We start from the raw sequence: 17,543 nt of genomic DNA on the forward strand, positions 1-17,543 counted from the left end.
TTCAACCCAATGGAGTCTCATAAATTGGTGCCAGGTTGTTCATAACTGCATGTTTTTGAGCCTCATGACTTTGCGGTACTTTTTATGAAGTAACACTTGTGGTGTCAGATGCTATGGCTGATGAGTGAAATAAGAGAGGTATTGATAGTCCACAACTAATCAATGTTCTGTCGACATTAGCGGGGCATGACGGTGATGTGTCTCATGTCAGGCCTCTGGGTTCAACTCCACCGTCCTGACATGGACCGACATCAACCAAACAAAGGCTCAAATTCTCATGACTTGAACAATTTAAGTTGTACAATTAATAGACTTGGACAGATTTCATGAATTAGAACATCAGCTTTCACCACAAATATGAAACAAACAAAATCTCCTTCAAAGTTAGAATAGAACAAGGATGTTTTCAACATTTTATCAGCTGCATTTAGGGGAATAATTTCACACATTTCTACATACATATGGAGACCTGTACATTGTGGTAAATGGGTGGCAGTTTACCTGTTTGGATATTTGCACAGGCTGATAACCAAAACTAGGTCAGATATTGTAATAGTGTGTATATAGTGTAATTGTCCCTTTCACTTTGATATGTGATACTTTTTTATTTTAACATTTCAGCCCACAATAAAGATATGTAAAAAAAAAAGTAGTAGGTTCTATGAAGAAACTTTAACATCCAGACTCTTAAATTTTTTTATTGGCATTGATGATTCCATGAAGAACCTTTAACATCCATGACACCTTTCCATTGCACAAAAGTTCTTTATAGTAGAAAACATGTCTGTTGGGTTATTAAAATGTTCATTACACTAAGTAAAAAAAAGATTCTTTCATGTTTTTTAGGTTCTTATGTCATCGCAGCGAAAAACCCCTTTTGGAACCTTTGGAACCTGGAATACAAACCAAACAGAGCTCTCAGATCGGAAAGATCAAGCCAGTTACACCTAGGGTAAATTTAAAACATGGAACCAGCTTCCAGAGGATGTCAGATATGTCCCGTCAGTAGCTTCCTTTAAGTCCAGATTAAAACACATCTGTTAAAACACATCACACTGTTTCTGCGCTGTACCGGTCGCACTGAACAGTTCTTTTATTTTTTAATCCTCTTTTCCTTCAATGTCTTTTCCTTCCTTGTTTCATTTTAAATCATTTCTTTTCTTTTTACTTTTATTGTAGCCTAATATTTTATATTTCTTATGAAAGTTGTTATTCTTTTTTAAATTATTTTTCTGTAAAGCACTTTGAATGGCACTTTGTATGAAATGTGCTATATAAATAAACTTTCCTAGCCTCGTGTGCTAAAATATGTTTTGTGGGTTTTATCAGGTTTTGTGTGAAGTTAGAAAAATAACATAAGGACTTCCTTTCAGAAAATTTCCATTCGAATATTTTAAGACTCCAATTACAAAATCCTTTAGCAAGCAAGCAATAGCCGTCATTTCACCGTCTAGGTTAACTATAGACCCAATATAGTCCGGCTATGAGTAACTCACTTCTAGCCAAAATAACCTTGAATTTGATTACATGTCGTTTCTGCCAAAATAACTTATGAGATATGCCATCGTGTAAGCAAAGTCAACAGTGATTACAAGGTGTTTGGTTTCATTTCTTCACTCATTTCTTTCTTTGTTATCTAATGATGACTAGTCTATTTTTGGGCTATAGTTTAGACATCTATTACATTTTCACTGACAGCCCGAATGTTGCCTTTAGCCTGGGTTGTGTTTTGGAAAACTATTAGATGTCTTTTAATTGGAAAATTACTTGCAGTGAGGAATCCCACTGAAATTTCTTCATACTTCATACTGAAATTCCTTTATACTAATATCATTAACAGAAAGGAAGAAAAGAAAAAAAACAGCTGAAGGCAATCATAGAGGGGTATAAATGAGTTTTAAAACTCTAAATATGTTCTTTAAACTTCTTTTGTTAAACTCCTATGGGATAATAATCAGAAATATTATGGAAAGTCTTATGAAAAAGATTTAGGTTTGTTAACTTGGTTTTGTGTTATGTTAGTCCTTTTCAATAATTTCCATATAGGACCTTAGCCTATAAACTAGATATCTTAGAACTAACATTTAAAAATATGCTTCTTCTTTTTTTTTTAATAGGAATAGGCTACTGTAGAATTTTCTTAACGCATTCTTTAGCATTTTGGTTGACTGAGGTAATGTGACAGCTTTATGGCACAGTCTGCCAGGTGTTTTACCTGGGGATGAATTTGAGCTGATCCCCCAGACGGGATTTAAAATCCTCCAAGGCGGCAGAGGAACTTTCCCCGGCAGATTCGCTGCTCATCTCCTCGTCTTTCAACAAGTGTGACTCTTGAAACCCCTCCATGAATTCCTCCAGATTGATCGTGTCGTCTTTGTCGGTGTCAAGTCTGGAGAAAATGTCATCTATCTCGGTGGGTCGGACCTTCAGCTCGGAACATATTTTCACAAACTCCCATTTTTCAATGCGCCCGGAGTGATCCACATCACAGGCGTGGAAGAGCTCGAGGAGTCTCTCATTTTGCGCGTCAGACCCCATGGCTTGCTCTAGAGAGATGTTATTTAGCAAACATCATGAGTGACTTTTCAAAGTGAGTAGACCTTGTGGTATCTTTCTTGTACATTGACAATTTCACGAGTTCGGTGAGTGGTGTAACGCCCCTTACACAAACTGCGCTGAGTAAACAAACTCTCTCAACTTTGAGGCGTTTAGTTTGCCGCGGCTCGTCACGAGGAATTTACAAAACAGGCTTACTTAACAAATACCAGATAATAGAATATTGTTTACAGTACAAGACACTCACGTTTAGCATTTTACTCCTGGATGTCACACTAATAATTGCCCGATGTATTCCACAAAAACGGTATGCTATAGGCCTGTCCCTTTTTTACACTTTACACGAAAAGGGTTGGAAACGATAACAATCATGAAAACTTGAGGAATTAAGTCTTTTTTCCCTTTATTTTGAACGAAGTATCATTAAAATGAGGTTAACGTTAAGTTAACTTTATTAACTTTTGGCCTAGCCTACCAATATTTTACCAATAGGCTACAGTTTTAAAAATGTTTTAGTTTTATTATTTTATTATGGCAATAAGCAAACATCATATAGCCTAAGTCTATTATAATCATTGTAGTCTTTTTAATTGATGCCTTTGTTTCAGAATAAGGATTTAAAGATTACAGAAACATCATGTGAAGCTGCTAATAAAGTGCTCAGAGAGATTCTTAAAGGGTTATTAGTTCACCCCCAAAAAATAAAATATCCCATAATTTACTCACCTTGAAGCCATCCTATAGGTGTATAATACTTTCTTTTTTCAGCCAAACACAATCAGTTAAATAAAAATAAAAATAAACATCCTGGCTCTTCCAAGCTTTATAATGGGAGTGAATAGTACCGGTATTCCGAGATTTTGAAGCCCAGAAGAGCACATCCATAGATCATAAAAGTAATCCATACGGCTCCAGGGGATCAATAAAGTAAGAAACATATCCAAAATTATAACTTTATAAACTATAATCACTGGGTTCCAGTAACGGCTGTAGACGAGTCTTGTTCCAGTGGAAGAGTGACCTCTGACCCGATGCATGACGTAGGGTATAGGAGTAGTGTAAGCTTAGTTGAGAGTAGACGCCTCTCACGGCTCAAACAAATAGAGCTGAGCAACAAACTCAAGCTCCTCCATCATTTCTCTTTTTAGGCTTCTAATTCGTGACTGGTGTTTTGTTTTGTTTTGTTTTACTCTATCCTCTGTGCTTCCGCATACATCAATATGTTATACGTCGGGTCAGAGGTCACTCTTCTGCTGGAACTAGACTCGCGTACGGCCGTTAAGCAGTGATACTAGTTTATAACGTTATAAATAATTATATTTTTCTTACAAAAACGCATGGCTTCGTCTCAGAAGGCCTTTAGGCGTCATATGGATTACTTTTATGATGAATGGATGGTCTTTTTTGGGCTTAAAAAAATGGTACCATTATAAAGCTAGGAAGAGACAGGATTTGTATGTGTGTATATATATATATATAAATTCAGATTGTGTTTGGTTGAAATAAGAAAGTCATATATATATATATATATATATATATATATATATATATATATATATATATATATATATGCACAGTCGAGCTCAGAATTAGTCATACCCCTGGTAAATATGATCAAAAATGCCTGTAAAAAATAAATCTGCATCGTTTATTCTTTTGATCTTTCATTCAAAAAATTGGCAAAAGTCTAACCTTTCATTTAAGTAAAATAATTGAAAGTGTGTGGGGGGGGTCACATTATTAAATAAATGTTTTTCTCCAAAACACGTTGGCCACAATTATTCATACCCTTTTATTAAATGCCCTTTTTCAATCTCCTTTTGCCAAGATAACAGCTCTGAGTTTTCTCCTATAATGCCTGATGAGTTTGGAGAACAACTGACAAGAGATCAGAGACCATTCCTCCATACAGAATCTCTCCAGATCCTGCAGATTCCCAGATCCATGTTGCTGCTTCTCTTCTTCAGTTCACTCCACTCATCAGGTCAGGGAACTGGGACGGTCATGGCAGAAGCTTCCTTTTGTGCTCCTTAACACATTTTTGTGTTGATTTTGATGTTTGTTTTGGATCGTGGTCCTGATGGAAGATCCAACCACGGGCCATTATAAGATTTATAGCAGAAGCCGTCAGGTTTTGATTTTTTATCTGTTGATATTTGATAGAATCCACGATGCCATGTATCTGAACAAGAAGTCCAGGGCCTCCAGCAGAAAAATATGCCCACAACATTAAAGATCCAACGGTATATTAAATTGTACACATGGGGCACTTTTTATCCTTGTGTGCATCAAACCCATCTAGCGTGTTTTCTGCCAAAAAGCTCTTTTTTTAGTTTGATCTGACCACAGAACCTGTGCCGTGTGAAGACCCAGTCGTGTCTGACAACTGAACATGCTGGAGTTTGTTTTTGGATGAGCGAGGAGCATTTTTCCTGAAACCCTCCCAAACAACATGTGGTGATGTAGGGGTTGTTTGATTTTTTTTAAATATGCTTTCTGACCCTTAGACTCAACTAATCTCTGCAATTCTCCATCTGTGATCCTTGAAGAGTCTTTGGCCACTCAAACCGTCCTCCTCACCGTCCATTAAGGCAAAATAGACACAAATCCTCTTCCTGGCAGATTCGTGACATCTTCAGTTGATTATAACTTCTTAATTATTGCCCTGATGGTCAAAATGAGGATTTTCAATTCTTTAGCTATTTTCTTACAGCCACTTTCCATTTTGTGATGCTCTGCAATCTTTTGATGCACATCAGAACTATATTCTTTGGATTTACTCATTGTGATGGATGATTAAGGGAATTTGGCCTTTGTGTTTCCTCATATTCAAACTCCTGTGAACAAGAAGTCATGGCTGGACAATTTCATGTTCCTAGTCACCCTGGTGTGCTAAAAAAAAGGTAAATATTAATGGGAATATAGTTCAGAGATACTTTACTCATAAAAAATTCTAGGGGTATGAATAATTGTGGCCAACGTGTTTTGGAGAAAAACATTTATTTAATAATGTGATCCCCCCCCCCCCACCCCACCCCACCCCACACACTTTCAATTATTTTACTCAAATGAAAGGTTAGACTTGCCAATTTTTTTAATCAAAGATCAAAAGCATAAACGATGCAGATTTATTTTTTACAGCCATTTTTGATCATATTTACCAGGGGTATGACTAATTCTGAGCACGACTGTATATATATATATATATATATATATATATATATATATATATATTAGGGGTGTAACGGTACATGTATTCGTACCGGACCGTTTCGGTACAGGACTTTCGGTACGGTGCACATGTGTACCGAATGCAATCTTTCACGTAAATTAGGCTAGTTTTGTGTGCGGAATATACGTCAATTCCGAGTTTCCACACGAACATATTAAGTGTCTCCGCGTTGCACTGATTCAATCTGATTAATCGTTTTTGTGATTCAAATACATGTAAAATATTACCATAACATCGGTCTTCCTGTGTGCGGAAATTTGTTTATGTTGCTGTGACAACGAAACACGTGCAAGCGCGCCTGTGTTAAGAGCGCTGATGCGCTCAAAAAAAAAAAAGAGAGCGCTGCTGCGCTCATCTGTGGACATTTCCGAATGCCTTTCTGTTAAAAGCGGGCTTTCCAAACAAACAAACGTACATGTGTCATTAGTATGAGAAAATGTATGCATCACCACATACATGGCACACTTGCTTTAGCCCAGCCTCTCGCTAGCTAGCGTCATGGCCAATATGGGTTTGAGAGTATTTTATTTAGTGGAGAACTTTGCAGCAGTATTTTATTTCTTATTCTTTTTTATTTTATATATTTTTTATTTATTAGTCTAACGTTATATTTTATTAAAAAGTGTGTTTAAAAAAAGTGTAAACAAATTGTTAAAAAAAGTTTATAATAAACAACCAGCAGTTTGTTTTGCATTTCTATCCCTTACTGTACCGAAAATGAACCGAACCGTGACTTTAAAACCGAGGTACGTACCGAACCGTGATTTTTGCGTACCGTTACACCCCTAATATATATATATATATAAATAAATCCTAGGATGGCTTCAGGGCTTCCCACATTATGGGAGCATTTTCATTTTTGGGTGAACTAACCCTTTAAATTCATCTCTGTTTTCAGCAATAACATGCAACATCTTCACAGTGTTCGCAGAACTACACCAGCCAGCTCTTTATGCAAGGTAAAACACTAGCAATGTACTGTGAAAACTGCCTGTGCAGTTTAAATCCTGAAACACTAGATGGAGACAAAATATTTAGGACAAACAACAGCCACCAATTTTGCTGCCTGCCAAACTTAGCTACATGTGAGAATTGAATAAACACATGTATCTGGTCAAATCATTTTACAAAATAATAACAATATGAGTTCACGATTGATGGCAAGAATAAAATGGACAGCTCAGATCTGACAGTGTTTTGATTTAGGAAAATGAGAACAAGTGAAGAGTCAGCTGTCTTATTTAATGCATCATTCCTGCAGAAATGTGTATTGAATGCAGTATCATTGGGGGGTATAAATTAGAGAATGTCATTATGCCATTGGTCTTGTGAAATATGTCTGGTTCGGTCCGCCTTTACACATTTTAATGTGTATATTGATATCTTAAGATTAACAAGTTATACTAATAAATCATTCTAATATTTCGACCATTATCTAAGAGCATTCTGGGATGCATCACTGAAGTTGAAGCCAGGGCATCATTTTCATTTTAGTATTACATCAGAGGTGGGTGAATCTCACCAAAACGGTCAAAAACATGTCCGCATTATATTGGGAAATCCTAAAAGTCAAAATAATTAATAGAATCTTGGACAACCATGACACGGCCAGTGCACAACATTGGACTTATATAACATATAGAATAACACACAATAATGGAAGAAAATACTGCAACAATCCAAACATAAACTACAATTTAACTGCAGTTGGCACCAAAGAATGTTTATAATTTTATATAAATTAAAATAATAATAATAAAAAAAGATTTTATTTGATTTACACATCAACAACATGTTAATATATGGAATATGTTTATATCCCATACTCATGTTAAACATAGTGTGGCAGCAAAGATTGTCAAAAAGATTTGTGCTAAGTTTAGGGAAAGTGTCTCTAAACCCAGTAGAAAGAGAGCGGATCAGAGAGACAGGAGGCAAAGGAAAGACATATAAAAGCAGAACGGTAGAAAAAAAAGGGATGGACCCGGTGGAGAGACATGTATGATATATCTAGGATGAAAAGATACAGAGGGGGAGGGAAAACAGTGAGCGAGAGAGTAAGATTGAAAGTGAGAGAGACCATGCTGTTTAGGTACCGGTAAACAACAAGCCTCAGTGTCTTTCTTGCCATGCTTGGACTGTCAGCGTTCCGGACTGAGCCACTCTTCATACCATACGGGAAAAACATTTGAGAGAGAGAGAGAGAGAGAGAGAGACCAATGCACATCACACCCCTGCAATTGTCTGTCCGAACTGTCCTCACTCCTGTGTGGATGTGTGTGTGAGTGAGTGAGTGTGTACCCACATTTCTCCATCAGTGTGTCTGTATGCGTGTCAGACGCTGGCTTGCTCTGCGCAGTCTCTCCGAGCTCCAGTCTTGCGCTCTTTCTGCCTCAGTCTGAGGACCGACACATCCTCTGCCCTCTCGCTGCTGCTTTGCCCTGGATCACCTTTGGCCTCCATGAGTGCAACTGAGGAAATCCAGCCTCTCCCTGGAAGGTAAGCCAATCCTGGAGTGTCAGAAGAGCTGGCATGTGGGGATGTTTTATCGTATGCTTGTTTTATTGAAATCAGAGGCTTTTCCACTCAAAGTTCCTCTGGGGCCAATTTTGGGATGCATTGGAGGGCCGGACACTTCAACGACCTTCCAGAGTTTCCCTGATACAATTGGTTTGCTTTAATTGTTTTATGTGCAAAGCAAAAATAACCCAAAATGTAAGATTATTGCATTGAAAATGCATCAAAAATACAGTAAACTAGTAATATTACTACAATTTAAAATAAGAAAATTGTATTTAAAAATGTTAAAATGCCATTTATTGCTGTTATGGCAAGGCTTAATTTTCAGTGTGTGCAAGTGATTTATAACATACATGAATAATTCTAAATGAATTGCTACTGTGTGAAGCCTAATAATTTTGTTTGCCTCGTTCGGAGCTTTAAAAAATCACAAAAGAAAATATGTTAGTGAGGAAAGTTGTTGATAAAAAGGCATCACAAAACATCTAGGTTGTGCTTAATTCCCTAGACAAATGTTGCAGCTTGTCTCGCAAATGTTTTTTTTTTTTTTGTGCAATGACTTCCACATGACATGCTCCTTCAGATGAATGGACATTTTGGCATCTAGCCTGGACGTTGTGACAAACAATGATAGCAAACTGCTTCCTGACTGCTGACGTGTGTGCGTCACCATCTCCTATCCCAATATACTTTGAGGGATTTATATTTAGCCAACAGTTGTTCAGAGCACAAAACCCCTACTTATATCCTGATCTAAATGTTATCGAGTGTGAAGATGGCGGTTCTAGGCAAAGCAAATCTCTCTTGTCAAAAGACAGAAGAGAGTAATTAACTCTTCTGGAATCTAATGTCTTCCATTCAGTTATAGATAGGCAATGTTGCAACAGACTTGTTTTGAAATACAAGCAACATGTGAATGTTCATACGGGTATACAAGTAATGTAGACTTTCAAATAATCAAATTTTACTTAAATACATACATTTAAAATGTAATCTGTTATAGATTGATTTTTTTTAAAGCACCTGATCTCCAAGTTAATTACTGTAATATGATATTTTGTTGCAAAATATTTTTAACAACTATTTTAAAAATGTATAAGTATGCAGTTTGAAAAAGCAAAAGCAATTATTTTTACATTACTAAGTTAGTTCTGGCAGGTCCGTTAGTCAAGCTCGCATCAGCTGACTCTCAGCTGATCCACGTCTACCTATAGGAATACGATGCCTATCACTGTATACATGTATAAGCTCCTTCAGTATTATACGCAGCTATCGCGTTTCTCAGGAGCGAATTGCTCTCCTCCCTCCCCAGCTCCTCCTGTCGTCAGTCAGGATTTGATATTCTGATTATTCTTGAATTATGTTGTACTGAAAATCTTGAATTAATAATATCTGCAATGCATTCATGTTGGTTCTGTTCTGTTTCCCCTAAGAGGGGTTATTGCTGCTCTCCCTGATCTTATCCACGCTAGGCTGCATGAATGCGCAGGGAGTTCTCGGCCAGAACCATACCGCCAATCCAAACCAGAGCATGTGAGCGGAGCGGGGAGCGGAACGGTAATACTTCCTCCTGAGCGGAGAGCGCCTTTCTGAAGATTCCACTCCGCTCAGCGCCGCTCGCTCAACCCAGAATGCCCTATTGTGATTTGCTAGTTCGAGAATCGGTGAATTAGCTAAAGCAATAGTGGGTTGGTTATGGAGTTCAAATATTGTTTTAAGGAAGTTGCGAGCCTTAATATGCATAAATGCACAGTAAAAATCACAGATAAGAACGAGCAGGGAGAAGAAATTGAAAGGGAGTGTGGAGAGACTGTGAGAGTTAGCAAAGATTCATATTGGAATCTAAAGCGTCACATTGCCAGAAAGCACGAGTGCAGCAAAAGGTGAGCCATTCGAAAAATAAATTAATAGGTAAATGGGTAAGGTAGGCTGTTGTACTGAGCCCCTCTCATGACATGCAGACAAAAATATATTGTAATATACAAATTAACATTTTGTTCCCAACTTCCCATGAATTAAGAATTTGTTCTCTCATTTAGGGTGGCCACGAATTAAATTCGTTTCCACAAATTCTTAAATCGTTCCCTGGTTTAGTAAATCGTGGCCATGTTGAACTAATTCGTAGGCTACTCTCGTTTTATTAAAACAAGGAAACAAATTATTACAACGTGGTCACGATTTACTAAACCATGGATCGAAATATTATATTGTTAATTTTGAACGATTTAAATACAATTAGGAAATTAATGATTAAAACATGCTGACGTCAGGTTGGAACGAATTGTTAATTCGTTATGCAATCATCATATCAGTGCATCTAAAAATAACCTATAGCCAACACACAATATGAATTAGCCTACATAATTGTAGTTGATGTAGCCTATTTTTAAGTTTTACCTATTTTATGTCTGAGCGGGATTTGTTTTACCGGTGAGCGTGAGCGATTCATCAGTGGAGCGTTCGCTTGGGACGCGAGCGACTGAGTGGAGCGCATGCGCATAGAGCGGAATATTGAGCTGAGCGTCACACTGCTCTGCTTCGCTCACATGCTCTGATCCAAACTGTATGCTAATTGTCAATCGTATTTGACGACAGTGGTCATGACAGAAATTAGAGATGCACCGATTGATCGGCTGGTGACCGGAATTGGCCGATTTTTCACGTGATCACATATGCCGATTTTATGCCGGGCAAATGCACTCGGGCACCGCATGATTAACATCGCGCAACATCAGCATCACACGTGCACACAGAACGCACAGCTCGTGAATTACGCCCGTTTCACACCGCAAGCGTGAGCGGCGCGTAAACAGCGGGTGTTTTTTTTCGCCGTACATGTTAATCAATGAGTGCATTCACACCGGGAGCAGGAGCAGCGCGTGAGCGTCAAGCAGGAGCGCCTTCCGTCTCCCCTAAGCGTGATAACGTGCACTTTTTGTCCACGTGAGTTCCCTACTCAGACCCCTGCGGAAATCTAATTCGCCAGACGAATTTGACAGCAGCCCAAGGACTCGTGAAGCAAGGCCTTTCGGTCAGCCTGTAAACTGGAGCTAGATTACCATATGTAGTGATTCCCAGATGATAATCCCATGGATTGTCCATGATACTATTTCCCTAATGGTAAACCCAAGGCAGAGCTCCGTCTCTGTCCACAATCGTTTGTAGAGATCCCCCCTCTCATGTAGGGCCTATTGCAGGGACTTTTTTTTTAGGTACTTCCTGGGTGTAAGACAAGTCCATGTGATGTATTCTCCACATACTAACCTCCCCACCTGGGAGGAAGAACGCTTCATCAGTGCCATGGTCTGCATCAGTTGTAGGTTAAGGAAGTTTGGCTAAAACACATTCCCATCAGCCCCCCAATGGTACAAAGGGCTACACGGCTTACGTAGGGCGCTGGGTAGGTTACGATATGCGCTTGTTACACAGTGATTTGCCAACATATGCATCGCCAGAACCTCGTAACTCAGTTCAACAGTTGTGCCATTTTCCAAAGGAACCCCTGATGTCAGCATTGAACACCGAAGTGGCTGACAGATAGGGAATGTCTCGTTTACAATTGTAACCTCCATTCCTTGATGGAGAGAATGAGATGTGGTGTCCCTTTTGCCACTACCTGCTGGATGGCCAGGACACACTCTCGGCTCCTCAGCACTAACCTGAATGAGTGGATGCACGCCAGCTCCTTTTATAGCTGTATGTCTGAAGGAGTGGCGCATGCAAATTCCACGCACCAATTCTCGTTGGCTTTTTCTGAAGTATCAGAGGTGTTTGAGGCTCCCAAGTGCGACCCTTAATGTCAGAATTCGACACCACAATAGTAACCAAGACATTTTCCTGCTTTATATTTTTTATGGAATACATGACACATATTTTTTCCAGGAACATTTATTTAACCCTCTTTATGTTGCGGGTCAATTTGACCCGTTTCGATTTTCTAGTTGTTGGAAATACTGGTTAACCTATGTTTTTTTGCTTTATATTTTTTTACTTTTTCTCATTTATCAGCATGAACATGCATGCAAAGTTTCAACATGCTGATGTGTTTTGACATATAACAAAATTACTATACGTTCGTGATGTTCGCGGGTCAATTTGACCCACATATTTTAACGCTCTAAGGCAACTGTACCGACCCAAAATAATAACATATATTGTTTATATTTCGTTGTTGTGGCTTTTTACTACCTTATGAAGCTAAAAAATTAGCTTTTCCATACTTATTTCAATACAGAACAATATTTTGTCAGCCACAGATTGTAAAAATTAGCTATCATTTATTTTTTAAAGCTACCTGAAATAAAATTAAACCTTTGTTTTTTTTCTTGATATTTTGTGACTTTTTCTCATTTATCATCTTGAACATGCATGCAAAGTTTCAACATGCTGATGTGTTTTGACATATACAAACAAAATTACTATACGCTCGTACTAATAGTGTCAATTTGACCCTCATAGGCAGCTATTCAAAAGAAACTGTACAGACACAAAATATAAACATTTATTTTATGTATGGCAGCAGGGCACTTGTGATGTGAGGTGTGCCCATCTAAGTGTGAGAGTAAAACCAGCACCGTGTGTGAAGTGCAAGAAATTCATATGCAGAAAACACACACTTGCTGTGTGCTCATCATGTCTCAACTTCTTGACTTTATGAAATGGGTCTACAAAACAAAAGTTGAGCCAACTTAGGAAAAGTAAACATTATTTTCATTATACAGCTAAATTTAATTGTTCTGTTATGATGTTCTAAGCATAAAATGTAAAAAACAAAACAAAAATGAAAACGTAAAAAAAAAAAAAAAAACGGTATACTGTTAATCAATAATAATAAAATTTTGTCAAAACAAAACTGTTTTAAAAAATGGTTAAAAAACATTTTCATAAATCATATGTTCATTTTTTTAAAAAAAAAATTATGTTTGACAAATGTTTATATTAAAAGTTTACAATTTGTACCTGAATCGTTTTTCATAGTGTGATTTTTGAGGAATTGTATTAAATCCAATTGGGGTCAATTTGACCCGCTCCATAAAGGGTGTACACAGAAATCGAACAGTGCACAAAAATAGAAATCTTTTAAAAAATATATTTTAGTGTCCTTACTGTCACTTTGGATCAATTGAATGCATCCTTGCTGATTTAAAGTATTCATTTCTTTCTTTCTTTCTTTTTTTTTTTTTTTACTTTCTTACTTACAGACCCCAAACTTTTAAACACATAAATGAAATGTACACTTTTGCATTATAATGCATTTCCACGAACAGGGCTGCTGTTGTTTCGGCTGTTTCATGTGATGTCACCACAGAATGATGCCATGAGCTTATTACAAGGACAGGCCCCCTGGAATAACCGGGGTTTGAGTGCCCTGCTCAAGGGCACAATGGTGTTGACTTATGGCTCATCTCTTGGGGGCACCGATCCAGAAATCTTCCAGTTTCCAGCCCTGAGCGTTAACCACTACAACACACCACCCCATTAGATACCCCAATTGTAGTGGGATCCGGGTTAATGTAGCCTGGACCACTGTCCACAGTTGATAAAAAACGGATGTAGGTTTTCACCGCACATTGCTTTAAATTTGTAATTTTAAAACCGCTTTGCCACACAGTCCTTTCATAAATAGGTCATTATTAGGCTATTTGGCAAACACCATATGTGTTTTTTTTACATGATTACTCTTGAATGATATCCATTGTGCGATCCTCTCTGACTACTGGTGTGTCTTTATTCTGTTATCTACTGAAATCTGTGCACTTCAAAAAAAAAAGTGAGTTATTCAATGCAAAACCGATTCAACAGAAGATCCATTTTAAGTTTCCACAAAAAACATTCATTAAAGAGTTCTTAAAATAACTATTTTCTAGGACATTTTTATTATCTAAAGATCTTTATGCCATGGAAAAAGGATCCATGGATGTTAAAGGTTCTTCAGTTTGCCAGTAAAGAACCTTTATTTTTAAAAGTGTAGCTTTTTTAAAGTGATTGTCAGGCTCTCTGTTGTTTCTATCAGAAGACTTCCTCTTGGAAGTCTGAAGGACAACCTCTTTAGGCAATGTCTATAGGTGATATACTGTAGCTTCCACTTCAATTAAATTAATCCACTTAAGTGTATTTTCTTGCACTGAAACCATAATATACAGCTACATTTCAGTGTAGGATTTTAAATAATAAGAAACAACACTTTTAGTTAGAGATCATATTAAAAAAGACTGAGGGCATGGTAGAAAGAAAAAAAAGCTGAATAGATCTCCAACCAGCCAAACGACAGTTTCGGTTCAGTGGTGTGTGGAGACAAGGAGAACTCACTGTCCACTGACAAACACACAAACACATGCTGGGGTACCTCTGGGTATTTATGGATGAAATATGATCTGTTCTTACAGGCAGTGTGTGGGAGAAACATTTGTTAATGGGCTTTCAGTTGCAGTAAGTGCTGCTGATTATATACATTAGGCTACATTGATGTAACTGATTAAAAAAGTGTTGGCTTCTGTGTAGAACTTACTAAGAGTTGGCTAGGTTTTGAATGGGATACTAAAATGCATACTGCACAGTATAAACAGTATACTCCCTAGAGTATTTTTTTTTCATGTGAAGCAGAGCCCAATTAACATTTCAAATCATCGTATATAGCTATGTTTCCATCAAAGTTGCTCATTTAAATCATGCAAAATATCAGAAAATTGCAAAAACTAATTATATAAAGCAGGGTTTCCATCCCATGTAAGAGAACAGGGAATAGGAGCAAAATTTAAATAGAAACGAAAGATGCTTTTATTAAATGTGATAAATTACAGGTGTAGCTTGCAAAACACTCTGACGAACTTCTTGTTTGCTTGCAAATGTCAGTGTGTGCTTTATGTGTGAAGTGACAGGGAGTCAGACAGTTCTGGGACAGGCTTTGGCTCCGGCATGTCACAGTGACCAGAGATGCTTTGTGATGAAACATGGTCCAACAATATTTTTCACAAATTTACAAAAAACACTACAGCAAAAATAGTATGACGGCAGTGTGCTATTTCGAATATAGCCTTTGAGTCTAACAGTTATCGAGTTTCTGCGTATGAACTCCGAAAATACGGCTCCATGAGGCCAGCTAACACCTTAAATTATACCGTATCCTGATTTTAACTACTGTTAATGTCATATGATTATGATTCACTGCAACCTAATGAGTGTTTCCTTTAGAAACTCCAATAAAGATAAAAAGACAATGAACAAAGATAGTATTCACTGGGAAGGCCCGCGGGCTGAACAGTTCTGGATGAGTGTGCTCATCTTTATGACACCTCCAGGCTTTATTTGGTGAGATCGGGAGATAGTAAAGCTCAGAGACCTGTGGAGATCCATAGGGCTTGATTTAAGGGGGGGTGCGGGGATGCCCTCCCTCTTTAAAAAAAAGAAAGACAAAAAACATGTAAATCCACCATCCCCCATTACCATCCCCATTAGATTAATAGTATTGAGTATCTATTATGTAAAACTTATGCAAATGAAGCATTAAAATTCTCGAATAACCTATAAATAACAGCTATCGACCAATCAGAACTCAATATTGTGATGCGCCGCGCACAGTCAAGCATGTTTTCGTCATTAACAGCTAAAGTGAGTTGATTGTAAGGGGTCTTTGCTAAAGTTGCATTCAATTATTGAAAATGAATGCAATCACCAAGAGGTAATAACACACACATGCATATTTTAGCTAAATGTGTGTTTATTTGTTTATGCATTTATTTAAATCTGCACAAGAACCATTCAAGCCACAGCTAACAAAGACTGTACCGCTAATAGCTTGACATAAGCACTCAAGCAGCCAGGCGCTAATAGCTCGAAAGCAGCATTTTTGATGGAGTTTCTGGCTGTTCTATACAGATATTTAGAATAAAAGGATGTGTGCTGTACATGCGTCAGTGAGCGATGAGAGGTGATTCAGAGAGAGAGAGAGAGTGATGATCGCCCTATTCTTTTCATCTACTATCCACTGTTAGAAGAACTTTGGAGCACTAAAAATGTGGGGCTCAAAAATGATTGTCATTTGGAACACATTTATAGAGTTACTTTTATGTTTTCAAAAAATCTGTTGACAATGATTAGACTATAAAACCTTCAGTGAAGACACTCCCTCTGAAGACTTGATTTACAGGGAGTGTGTGTGTGCGTGACAGTGTGAGAGAGAGAGCGAGAGAGAGACTGCACTCTAAAAAATGCTGGGTTGTTTCAATCCAATTTTGGGTCAAATATGGACAAACCCAGCCGTTGGGTTGAATTTTTAAATTAGATTTTTAACCCAACGTTTGGGTTTGTCCATATTTGACCCAAAATTGGGTTGAAACAACCCAGCATTTTTTTTGGAGTGTGTGCTTGCAAAACTACAGTCATATACATTTTTTCATGAATACTGCCTGCCTATGTAGATTTCTATTCTTTAATCAAATAAAACCTTTTTAAAATTTTTAATTTATAATAATTGTGTATATAAACACATAGTTCCTCTTTCCACAGTCTACATTAGGAGTTTTCTTTTTTTTAAATTTAGATTCTGTATGTTTGGTCAGCCAGTGGCCTTTTGGGATTATTTACAGGGATTTTGAACACAAACACACACACACACACACACACACACTCACACACTCACACATTAGCCATAACTTTGCTTGAATGCCAACCTTAAATTTGACCTTCTTCTCAACGTTAACACTGTCAGGCACAAATATGACACCAAGAAAAGAGCAAAAAGAAAGAAAATATGTCAATACCTTCCCATAATTTAACTCAGGGTCTGCTTGGGATTAACCAGAGCCCATTTTGAAAACAAATTAAATCTGTTAGTCCCTCTTAATCTTGACCATGACCATCACCGAGTGTCAGGATTCAGTTTTTTTTTTTTTTTTTCATGAGTCATCAAGTTTCTGTGCTTGATCGGCTTTAGTAAACTTCATTTTCAGAAGTGTAGAGGCGGCTGACATGATTCTGATGTTTCATGCGGCGTGGTGCTAATAATTGCACGGTTATGTAACTCAAGAGTGTCTCATTGAGAAGCCTAAAGCATGGTGCTTTGAGAGCAAAAGAGAAAGTCCATAGCAAAGATTCAAAGGCTTAGAAATCAAACAGAAGGGCCTGTTATCTGGAGAGGATGTCTGGGAATGTTGAAATTCTCGTTTCTATCATTTGTGATATTCTTTTTCAAATGCATTGCTTCTTTTCAATAGCTGTCTGTCTGTGTGCTGCACCT

At 37.6% G+C, this 17,543-nt stretch overlaps 2 protein-coding genes across 9 annotated transcripts in view; one reads left to right on the plus strand and one right to left on the minus strand.

The window, feature by feature from the left end:
• The window catches only part of rasef (RAS and EF-hand domain containing), a gene marked incomplete at its 5' end in the record, with an annotated part of 31,141 nt that extends 28,603 nt beyond the window's left edge, over nucleotides 1–2,538 (minus strand). For all 3 annotated transcript variants that reach the window (XR_013800569.1, XR_013800570.1, XM_079638459.1), the window contains one exon: nucleotides 2,216–2,538. Coding sequence is in view for 1 of the 3 variants with exons in the window: in XM_079638459.1 (XP_079494585.1) it covers nucleotides 2,216–2,538 (323 nt within the window). The remainder of the gene's footprint in view (nucleotides 1–2,215) is intronic.
• The window catches only part of opn7d (opsin 7, group member d), a 75,881-nt gene continuing 60,807 nt past the window's right edge, over nucleotides 2,470–17,543 (plus strand). For 3 of the 6 annotated variants that reach the window (XR_013800571.1, XR_013800572.1, XM_079638461.1), the window contains exons 1-2: nucleotides 2,476–2,590; nucleotides 6,687–6,747. Coding sequence is in view for 1 of the 6 variants with exons in the window: in XM_079638461.1 (XP_079494587.1) it covers nucleotides 2,574–2,590; nucleotides 6,687–6,747 (78 nt within the window). In the remaining 5 variants the exon portion in view is untranslated. Of the gene's footprint in view, nucleotides 2,591–6,686; nucleotides 6,748–8,106; nucleotides 8,288–17,543 lie in introns of those variants that run through there. The other 3 variants (XM_079638462.1, XR_013800573.1, XR_013800574.1) reach the window with 3 other exon arrangements.

This window comes from Phoxinus phoxinus (assembly GCF_949152265.1).
Source record: "Phoxinus phoxinus genome assembly, chromosome: 15".
NCBI lineage: Eukaryota > Metazoa > Chordata > Actinopteri > Cypriniformes > Leuciscidae > Phoxinus > Phoxinus phoxinus.